This window comes from Spinacia oleracea, chromosome 4 (genome assembly GCF_020520425.1).
Source record: "Spinacia oleracea cultivar Varoflay chromosome 4, BTI_SOV_V1, whole genome shotgun sequence".
Lineage (NCBI taxonomy): Eukaryota > Viridiplantae > Streptophyta > Magnoliopsida > Caryophyllales > Amaranthaceae > Spinacia > Spinacia oleracea.
This window is the reverse complement of record NC_079490.1, coordinates 100,737,131-100,748,605: the sequence shown is the minus strand read 5'-3', so window position 1 is coordinate 100,748,605 and position 11,475 is coordinate 100,737,131. Positions and strand designations below refer to the sequence as shown.

The 11,475-nt window shown below is 37.4% G+C and overlaps 1 protein-coding gene across 1 annotated transcript; it reads left to right on the top strand.

Moving 5' to 3' along the window:
- The first annotated feature begins 939 nt into the window (after positions 1-939).
- Positions 940-7,049, top strand: LOC130471747 (protein HLB1-like). The gene is made up of 11 exons (XM_056842037.1): positions 940-1,011; positions 1,332-1,382; positions 1,483-1,512; positions 1,647-1,709; positions 1,835-1,900; positions 2,057-2,185; positions 2,563-2,598; positions 3,191-3,310; positions 4,719-4,904; positions 5,221-5,293; positions 6,841-7,049. Exons 1-11 carry the CDS (start codon positions 940-942, stop codon positions 6,960-6,962), a joined length of 948 nt encoding a protein of 315 aa, XP_056698015.1. The 3' UTR covers positions 6,963-7,049.
- Positions 7,050-11,475: the final 4,426 nt, after the last annotated feature.

The following is an 11,475-nucleotide window of genomic DNA, read 5'->3' as shown; positions in this document are numbered from 1 at the left end:
ATCGTCTTTTAGATTGTTCCGATTAAAGCGAAAATTAGAACAAACTTATCTGATTCGATGAACTGAACGAAGAACAATTGTTGCGTCGTGGACACCCACTGTCCTAAAAGATGATTCCGCGCTACCTCCCGGTGCAGTAGAACAGAATGCGGTCGCCCTCCAGGATTAGCGCAACTCCGACGTTGTGTGCACTCACAAAGCCGGATGGAGTCAGAACGTATGCCCAAAACCGAGAGCAATTTTGTGTGAGAGTAAGAATGTGCACTAGTAGAAAAAACCCCTGTTGCAGCCCCCTTGTTGCAGCGTACATGTATTAATACGCTTCAACAACTAGTCGGTCAACGCGGGTCAAACCATTTAAATGGTTGTTGCAGCGTACAATTTAATTGTTCCCTACAAAAGTGTTTGTTGCAGCGTACATTTTAAAAGCCCCCTGCAATAGCCCGTTTTTATTGCAGCGTACATTTAAAAGCCCCCTGCAATAACCCGGATAAAAAAATTCGCTGCAATATTATACTACGGAGTTATTCAGAACAAATTAAGCATCTCAAAACTTCAGCTCGCGCGCGCTCAACTCCCTTCTTCTTCCCCATAGCTTTCCCTGCGTCGCCCCCCTCAAAAAAAAACCATTCCTGCGTCATCAATCTAGCTTCCTCGTCGAGTCGTCGGTGGTTCTGGCCTCCTCGCCAGTCGCCGGTGGGTCTCTTTTCTCGCCTCCTCTGCAGATGCCGTTTTGTTCAATTAATTTTTTTGAGTTCTGTGCTTCGTTTTAGGTTTTGTTCAATTTGTTTGTTCAATTCGTTTTAGGGTTTGTTCTATTCTTTTGTTCAATTCGTTTTTACGGTTCAATTCGTTTGTTCAATTCGTTTTTAGGGTTTGTTCAATTCGTTTTTTAGGGTTTATTCATAGATAAAGATGGGGCGGTGTTGGAATTAGAGAATGGTGGTGGTGGTGGTGGCGGTCGTGGTGGGGTGGAGCAGGGGAGGTGGGTTGACTGTTGTTAATTGCATTGTACGTACTATTGAAATGTGATTTTTCATGTTATAATTCTTTACCTTCATTTTTTATGGTCTTGTTGTATTTTCATCCTATCATTTCCAGAAGCTGTATTGATCATAAATCTCTGAAGCAAAGTGGTGACCTTTTCTCTGAGTTGTTCATTTGACGTTCACTTATTGTTGGATGTACCAAGAACACAATTGATGCTATTTTCTTACAAATTATGGGTGTTTGGAAATATTAACTCATTATGAAATGATGAAAGTAGAATATTTAGGCTTTTGCTTTGTATTATTTAAGTAGACCTTATGACCTAATTATCTTCCTTTCAGGCCACAGATTACTACGGAAAAGCTGTGCAGTTGAATTGGAATAGTCCCCAGGTTTTTTTCTTTTTGTATTTGGCTATTTTATCTTTTTACTACAATTCTTTAGATTTCTGTTCATTTTTGTCATTGTAACAATCTCATTGTTCCTTTCCAGGCGCTTAACAACTGGGGACTTGCACTGCAGGTAATATTTCTCATCTATACAGTGAGAAATGCAGAAAGGAAAGGCTGAGAAGTGCATTTTTTTTACACTAGAAAGTTAGTGGCAATACAATGCTCTCAGACTTTGGCTTTACCATTCCCTGTTTTGTGATACAGGAACTCAGTGCGATAGTCCCTGCTAAGGAAAAGCATAACATTGTTAAGACGGCAATTAGTAAGGTGCAAACATATTACTTGATAAACTCAAGATAACTAAATGATTTTAGGTGTGGGTTACATACGAAATTATGAATATTATTGAATCTTCACTATTATTTGATTCTCTGTAATATACCTTGATGCAGTTCCGTGCAGCAATTCAGTTGCAGTTTGACTTTCATAGGGCTATTTACAACCTCAGAACTGTTTTGGTTAGTCCTCAATTATTCTTTTCTGTTTTAGCAATGCTTGTCCAGTGCTTTCTTCTTTCTTTTATTATTATCATCTGGATATTGTGTTGTATTGAAGGGTTACACGGTCACTGAGATCGGATGATAAGGTGAGTTATGTATATTTTGGTTTTGCAGTATGGCTTAGCCGAGGACTTGCTAAGAATCGGGGGATCAGTCAGCCATAATGATATTTCGCCCAATGACTTGTATAGTCAGTGCGCTGTCTATATTGCAGCTGCTCACGCATTGAAGCCAAATTACTCGGTAAGCTCTCTGCAATTCTGGTTTCTCATCTTCACCCTCCCTGCCTCTTCAGCGGTCCTCACGAAACATTGATGCGGGTAGGCTTGTATACACCTCAACCTTCCTAAATCTTCTTTGGTAGAATTCTTGGTGGGTGTTTTTTTGTCTCTTGAAATTGGACCTATTGGGCTCTTGCGCTTTGTATTTTTCATCCTGATACAACTTTCAAGCTCAGAATATTATTGGAGAAATGCAAGGAAAAATTATAACGCAAAATCATTATGCTAGGCCAATGTATTCCTATTGCAAACAGTTGCATCATATCTGTTTTCTCTGACGAGGTTTCTTGTTGAGTTGTAATTGTGACAGTTTTTTTGGTTTTGCTTTTAAACTTGTAGGTCTACCGCAGTGCACTGAGGCTAGTCCGTTCTATGGTAAGAGTCCTTTACATAAAATCAACAGAAAGTGTACATAGTTCTAGTTACATTTCAGCATTTTACGTGACTGTAAAAACCACATTCTACTTTCCATTTAGTTATCCTCAATGCTAGTTTGACCCTCTCCCCACCCCTCAATAGGTAATCCCTTTACGGCTTTACCCGAATCAAATTATCAAGTACTTTGTGTATGTTTAAGGACACTCCCAGAGCTTTGATCAACTTTCACCTTTCATGAATGTCAAGTGAAAACATATCAAGGAATATAGTAGAGACGTTCCTTAAAATTCTGTTTCCGAAGCTTGACCTTTTAGGGACAGAAATTATGGTTCAATTGATATTTGTTTGATTTAGTTCTCTACTCTAGTTGCTTCTGGAGATAATCCAGTGTTTCAAGGAAGAGGGCGGGGAGGGGGGAGGGGGGGGGGGGGGGGGGGGAAAGAGGAAATGTTCTTGCAGACAAAACATGCACCTTTATGCATTTTCATATATAGTGGTTTGTGTTGCTCCCTGACGTTAACACAAGGCTTCTCCTTTTGCAGTGTGTTAAGTCATGATTTGTTCTAAATCTCTCTTATCTATTTTTCAGCTTCCTTTGCCCTATCTTAAAGTGGGATATCTGACGGCTCCACCTCCAGGAAATCCAATAGGCCCCCATAGTGATTGGAAGCGGACACAATTTGTCCTTAACCATGAGGGTCTTTATCAGGTAATTTCACTATCTCCTGGCTTGGGAAGGAAAGTGAATATTTAATCAGACACTCCAGGATGTTAGACAGGCAATATTTAATCAGACACTTCAGGTGTTGTGCTTTCCATGGCTCAGTTGCATTGCGTTTAGAGCATTGTTTAGCTAAATAATCCTATTTTTCTAAACATCTTTCCATGTGATATCTTTTCATATAGTAACAAATACATTTCTTTGATGAAAACTTTATGGGAAGTTCTACATCCTGACCTCTTCGTTTGGGAAATTCTACATGGTGGAAACTAAAAAGTTTCATTTTCTTGGTAATGGCTTAATACACTAAGTGTCGTTATCAACTAAAGTTATGGTTAACCCACCACTAATTTACCATATTTCTGACCCTAAATATAATTACTAACCTACCCTCTAGTTAATACACCTCACTCCAAGTCTCCCACCACCACCCACCATCCAAACCAACCTAACCACCCCACGCCACCACCTGACCCCACCGACCAGTCCAACCCCATCGCGCTACCTGACCCCACCACCGCACCCACCACTCTACCACCCAATCTCACCACTTCTTCTCTCCATCTTCACCAACAAGGCAACAACCACACGCAGCCCACGTCTCCGCCGGCAAGCCAGTTTAGCTATCAACGAGCTATTCCCCAGCCAATCTGTTCAGCGAACCAGCCAACCAATTCAAATGCAAACTTGGCAACATCAAAAGAATCGAGATGTCTTTTTCTTCTTCTTCTCATGGATCTGACAAAGCTGACTCGAAGAAATCGGCTTGGCCTCTCCAGCAACAGCTTCCCCAGTCCAACCTCGTTTATATTCAACAATTTAACTTCTATAAATAGATCATTTTTGCAGAACAATAATTTTTTTGGGTCCCTTTAATTTATTTATTTTCCACCATGTAAAATTTTCGAAACCAGTAGACCACCATGTAGAATTTCCCAAATTATATTGATTGTTGTTTGTCTTTGTTTTCCAACGTCTTGCAGTGAAGTTAGCAGTGCCTCTCTTTCTCCCTTTCTCTATCTTGACTTGAGAAACTTGCAAGGATACTGTATTGTACTCGTTTCATCCTTGGGGTTGATTTAGCATCTGAAAGTTACTTTAGTTGGAATTTTCACCTATGGATACTTGCGATGGAGAGCTATCAAGTTCTTGTTATATGGTAGTTTCTTTAATTGGTTTTCTAAAATTTATGGGGACCTATCTATTGCTGTGTGTAACTAAGATAGATATCTCTTGAGATTTTCTCAATTATATGTGGAGACATGACATTCATCTTGACTCAGGCAGTTGGATAATGGTATAGATTATGGAGATATGTTGAGATATTTGACCATTGTGCAATCTGATGGATGGTTGAAAGTAATGTTTCTTACTGAACCACCCCTTTCTAATGCAGATTGTATCCGAACAAAAGACATCACGGCAGAGTCTTTCTAGCAAGCAAGTAGATGGGCCAAATATAAAAAATAGAGCCGTCAAAGTTGACATCCCTGACATTGTTTCAGTGTCAGCATCTGCTGATCTTACTTTACCACCTGGGGCTGGACTCTTCATTGACACAATACACGGACCTGTATACTTGGTTAGCAACTTCTTTTACCTTTTATATCTGCATTTTCCATACATCTCAATGATTCTTTTTCCTCAATGTCTTTTTATTTTTTTATTTTGACATAGGGTTAAATTTACTGAAATGAAAAAGTTTTACAAACTAAACAAATAATTAAGGTCCTTATAGACCATTACATATATTACGAAACAAACTAAATGCATAAGCTTAACATTCACAAGGGTAGCCGGCTCTTTCCATAGCGGTCCTTGATTGTTTCTCAATTTGTTATGACGATAACTGGAAATTTGGCCTTATAACGCTGCTGTTCTCTCACTGGACATCTTAGGTAGCTGACTCGTGGGAATCTTTGGATGGTTGGCTGGATGCAATTCGTTTAGTTTACACAATTTTTGCTCGAGGTAAGAGTGATGTTTTGGGTGGTGTAATCACTGGATGATTAGTCTTTGACTCTTTGTTAAATGTATTAATTGTATTATCGGTACGCTTTCTTTTCCCTTTTAATTGGGTTGTGTAGCATAGAAATATTTAATCACAGAAATCAATGTATATTATGAAGAGTTTCCTGAGGAAATCAATTTTTTATATGCTTAGTTTTGACTTTCTAGAACTCATTCCAATCCATTTATGCATATTTAAGGCTCATTGTGTCGTTATAGGTCATATTTAGGCTAAAGTGCCATTTTCGCTCCCAACTTTGAACTTAAGAACCTAATGACTCATTTTAAACTTATTATATGATAAATATGCTTAGTTTTAAGTTTCTAAGACTTATTCTAATCTATTTATGCACATTTAATGCTTGTTTTATCGTTATAGGTCATATTTAGGCTAAAATGAGGCATTTTCGCTCCTAACTTTAAAATAAAGAACCTAAGCACTCATTTTAAACTTAATACATGTTTAATATGCATAATTTTAACTTTATAAGACTCGTTCCAATCTATTTATGCACCTTTAAGGCTCATTAGGTCGTTATAGGTCATATTTAGGCTAAAATGACATTTTCGCTCCCAACTATGAACTAAAGAACCTAAGGACTCATTTTAAACCTACTAAATGTTTTATATTCTAGTTTTATCTTTCTAGGACTCATTCCAATCCATTTATGCCCATTTAAGGCTCATTGTGTCGTTTTAGGTCATATTTAGGCTAAAATGACATTTTCGCTCCCAACTTTGAACTTAAGAACCTAATGACTCATTTTAAACTTATTATATGATAAATATGCTTAGTTTAAGTTTCTAAGACTTATTCTAATCTGTTTATGCACATTTAATGCTTGTTTGATAGTTATAGGTCATATTTAGGCTAAAATGAGGCATTTTCGCTCCTAACTTTAAAATAAAGAACCTAAGCACGCATTTTAAACTTAATACATGTTTAATATGCATAATTTTAACTTTATAAGACTCGTTCCAATCCATTTATGCATATTTAAGGCTCATTGTGTCGTTTTAGGTCATATTTAGGCTAAAATGACATTTTCGCTCCCAACTTTGAACTTAAGAACCTAAGGACTCATTTTTAAATTATTATATGATTAATAAGCTTAGTTTTGAGTTTCTAGGACTTATTCTAATCTACTTATACCCATTTAATGCTTGTTTGATCGTTATAGGTCATATCTAGGCTAAAATAAGGCATTTTCGCTCCCAACTTTAAAATAAAGAACATAAGGACTCATTTAAAACTTATTACATGTTTAATATGCATAATTTTAACGATCTAAGACTCGTTCCAATCTATTTATGCACCTATAGGCTCATTGGGTCGTTATAGGTCATATTTAGGCTAAAATGACATTTTCGCTCCCAACTTTGAACTAAAGAACTTAAGGACTCATTTTAGACTATTAGGACATTGTCATTAGTTTCTTGAATGTTAAAATGTGATATTTAATTTGTATTTAATCTAATGTTTAATTTAAATTTCTGTTTTTGTAAAGGTCTACACTCCGAGGATTGCGCCTTATGCGAGGAATTTGATGTGGTTCGTGAGCAATGGGCTAAGTTTTTTACCAACAAGTATTTATTATTGGCTTTAGCGCGCTTGATCGAGTTGGTTTAGTTGTTATAGAATAAATTTTATATTAAAATGTATGTTTATGTTGAAATTGGAACATATATTTAAATGTAATATGTGCACTTTGGTTTTGGGATATATAGTATACAAAACTCCAGTTGTTGTTTTTATATTTGTTATACAGGTTGCGTTATTCTATTATTGTTTTGACAGGTTTCTATATTTGGTGCAAGGCACTCTAGGTATCCCTAAACAAAATTAGAATTTTCCCGCCAAAAGTGCTTTTTTGCAGCGTACATATATGTTGTACGCTGCAACAAGGGAAAAAAATTTCGCAAAAATTCAGACTTGTTGCAGCGTACAAATAAATGTACGCTGCAAAAAATTGAGTAATTCAGACTTGTTGCAGCGTACAAATAAATGTACGCTGCAAAAAGTTGAGTCTTTTGCAGCGTACATATATATGTACGCTGCAACAAGTCCAAAATTTTGCCAATTTTTTGGCACTTGTTGCAGCGTACATCTAAAAGCCCGCTGCAACAAATCACTTTTTGCAGCGAACATTGTACGCTGCAACAAGTTCAGACTTGTTGCAGGCCCCCCAGTTGCAACATACGATGTACGCTGCAACAGGGGTCTAAAAGCCCGCTGCAATAAGGGTTTTTTCTACTAGTGGTGTTTTCGTATTTTGTGTGTATGATTTTCTTTTGTGTGAAGGGAACTGAAACTCTGATTTAAATAATTAGAAGGAAAGCATTGCAACAGACAAAAACGGCTGAGGGAATGAATGTTGCAACAGCCAGGAAAACGGTCAAAAACATTGATCATAGTAACGGACGTAATTAATGGCATTTAATCCAACGGTTACGTAATCAATACAGATTCCCGTAACAGTGACTTGCGCAAACCGGCCCGAGAGCCCAAGGCAGAGCCCAAGGCCCAAGGCCCAAGGCCCAAGGCCCACGGCCCGTGCCCGACCCGGCGCGCGCGCGTGTGTGTGTGATGTGTCCACCCATACCATTCTCACACTTTCTTAAACAAGAGTTACACTCATTCCCCAATTAATAAACAAGAGGAATATGAAGAGTTTTTCCAATGTGGGACTTTTGAATTTTCACTCACCCTTTTTTTCCTTTGTGTTTCCCAATGAGAATTTCCAACAAAGATTACCCACTAATTAATCAAGACTGATTTTTTTTCTTTTTGTATTTTGCAGTAGCTTCTTGATATCGGTAGAAAGCAGAGCAATAATCAAGCGGTTTGTGACTCTAAGTCCTTGCGGATAGTCGTAAACCGTAGCCAAATAAGGTAATTCATCATCTTGATTCACTCTTTCTTTGAATCCCAATACCGTTCATCCCAAGTGTATACCATACTTTTGCAATAGGGATAAATTTCGCAATTTACGACAACCCTTTACCTTTTTGATATCAACCAGTCAACCGAAAGCCCAAGTCTTGGGAATATGTACGTATCTGATATATTACTGACTACAGATGAAACCAAGCAAAATTATTGACCATGACTCCTAGTGATTCCATATTTCGACTAATCGTAATTAAGTTTGGGTCTGAAAATATATGACTTTTAATACGAAGTGTATTACTCTGATTGTCTAAGAGTATCACGCAAGAGGTCTAAGTAATCATACTTAGTTTTCCAACGTGAATGCAGTTCCTATCACAAAATTGACAACCCTTTTTGTCTTATTACCTTTTTGTCTTGAGGTATGCATGATGTATATTATCGTTGCTAGCCCTCAAATTGGGATGTTTCTATCATGGTCATCTTAAAAATGACCATTGTTTAGAATTAATATGGGCCACATAAAATTCTTTTATTTTATCTTTAAATTTAATGAAATAATATATTTTAATCTATTTATTTTTTTTATCTTTAAATTTAATTACACAATTTCTTTTTATGAAAATACCTTTTGTAATTTCTGAATTTTCCAAAAATACCTTTTGTATTATCTGAAATTAATAAATAAAATAATTAGTAAACTTAATTAACAATTAAGTTTATTAATTAACAATTAAGTTTATTTCTCTCTCCGCTTGCTTAAGCTGACCCAAGGTTTCATCGGAGTTCCGATTGCCGGAAAATTGACCTGCAGTGAATCAGTGATGGACCGCACAAAACTCGTTCGTCGTTCATCGTTCGCCGTTCGTCGTTCATGGGTATCGCCGGAGTTCTTTTATATTCTCATAGTTTCGTCCTTGTATCTTACCACGAAATTCTGGGTTTTGGGTTGTTAGATCTGAAATTCTGGGTTTTGGTTGGTTAGATCTGAAATTCTGGGTTTTGGGTTGTTAGATCTGGAAATCAAAGAGAGAGCTGTTAAAGAGCAATGAATGTCGGTGGTTGTTCCATAGAATTTGCAACAATTATCGGTAGCCATAGCCGTAGAAATGAGAAATGACAGACTTTGGTGGCCGCCGGAAACAATGGAGTGCCGACGGAAGTTTGGCAATTCGTCGGGAGTGTTAAATATGTTGAATAATAATAATGTTTTAGTGTTAAATCTGGAATTTCCGTCGATTTAATGATGGTTACCATGCCTGGAATTTGCTTGGCAAAATTTGCAGGTCTGCCACTGCCATGGGAGAAGGAAGGAACCGAGGTTTTTACTGAATATCCTTATGTTCTTTAAAATCGTTTACGGCTAGTATCCAAACACTTTTTTGGTGATTACCATCCTTATGTCTTTATGAATTTACTAACATCTGCAAGGATAGTATTCGTAAACATTGTTGGTAGCTACCTTTCTTAAGGTATTACAGAAATTGCCAACATCAATTAAGGGTAGTACCCTAACACAATTCAAAATGATGATTTAGTGAAACGTGTCCGTAATTTCACCCTTTTTTCTCCCAATAGTGAAACCCTTCTTCTCTGTTTCCCGCTTTCTGCCCTACACTTTCTTGCTTTCTCCCAGAATTGTACATTCAAACCCTAAATTCTATTCTTCTTAAATCTAATTTTGGTCTCTTCAACTCACTCTCAGAATTGTACATTAAAGGATAATCCTAAATTCTATTTTTCTAAAACCTAAATTCGCTCTCTTTAATTTCAATTTAAGCCCATTCTCAGGTGAATTGGGCACTAAACCCTAAATGAATTGTACATATAATTTATAAGTTGTAGAATTTCTAATGATTATGGGTCCTTGTTTCTTTGTAAATGCACGCGGAGGTATCCGGGTCACTTCCCAAATACAGGTTAGTAACGACGAACTACGGTGTTGGTCATGTCCGAAGGGATACAAGATACAAATGGAAAAGGTTCCCTTGAAATTGTTTTAGATGTAAGTAGATTAATTTTAGAATTACAAAAGTCTTTCATTTGTTTCTGGGTTTGGATAATTGCTTATTTGTTTTCTCTTCTCCTATGCCATTGTTGCTTGAATAGCGAGTTAGTGTTATAGAAAACCATGTGAATCAACTCAATTGGAGGGTTGGAAACTTGGAGTATACATTGAAAGAAGTGAAGGACCTCATAATTAAGTCAATGAAAACAGGGGATGGTAATCGAGGATGTTCTCCGAGTTCCCCATTCTTTATCAACGACGACAGCCTAAAGGGTAATCGAGGATGTTCTCCTAATTCCCCATTCTCTATCAACGATAACAGCCTAAAGGGTAATCGAGGACATTCCCCGTTCTTAACTCCAATCGGGAATTCTGTGAAAAGGGAATTGGTTATTGACCAGGATGAAAACGGAGAAGTCCCGGACGATGATGATGGTCCAACAATCAGTATTAGAGATATTCGCTTCACGGCATCCCAGTTCCCTGATGGGATGGACACTTTAATAGAATTCCCAATTCTTGATGTGGTCAATAAAAAGAAAAAAGATCCTGTGACGAGTCCGGTTGAAAAGAAAACAACCGAGAAGGCTCCAAGTAAGAAGAGTCCTGACAATACAGGCGGCATAACGTACGATGCTAATCAGCCAGAGAGAAAAATTACAAAAAGTAGAGGAACTCGTCGTGTTAACAAAGATAAACAACGGGTAACTTACTCACTTGTGCACTATGTTCATCTTTCGTAGTTATAACAGGGTATATATTGGCCATCACTAATTATTTATATGCCAACCTATTATGAGGTGGATATGACCAAACTTTCTCTATGAATTACATTGTTGGCATTTGATTAATGTAAAAGCGAACTGACTCTTGGTCGTTTGATATGTGCGGGGGAACAGGAAGAGGAGACTAATGTTGGTTCAGAGCGATCAGGAGAAAATGAAGTCACTATGGAATGTGTACCTCCAGAAAAACCAAAGAGGGGCAGACCACCCAAAAGTCCTGCAGTTACGAAGAAAGGTCTACCTCTAGAAAAACCAAAGAGGGGAAGACCAACAAAAAGTCCGGGTGTTATTAACCCTAGAGAAGAGGTATATCCCTGTTTTATTTTCACAGTAAACGTTGTGATTTTTGATCACCACATAATAGATAAGGAACACTGTTTGGCCATTGGATGTGCTTCTTTTTGAGTTGTGCAGCATGGGCCACGACATAGTGAAGTATTCTCATCACCCCAGGTAGATT

Excerpts from the sequence above, each read along its gene's own strand:
- LOC130471747 (XM_056842037.1), top strand. The coding sequence starts at position 940 with ATGGTGGTGGTGGTGGTGGCGGTCGTGGTGGGGTGGAGCAGGGGAGGT. Across the intron at positions 1,012-1,331 it reads TGACTGTTGTTAATTGCATT|GCCACAGATTACTACGGAAA; the intron begins GTACGTACTATT and ends TCTTCCTTTCAG. Across the intron at positions 1,901-2,056 it reads ACAACCTCAGAACTGTTTTG|TATGGCTTAGCCGAGGACTT; the intron begins GTTAGTCCTCAA and ends TTGGTTTTGCAG.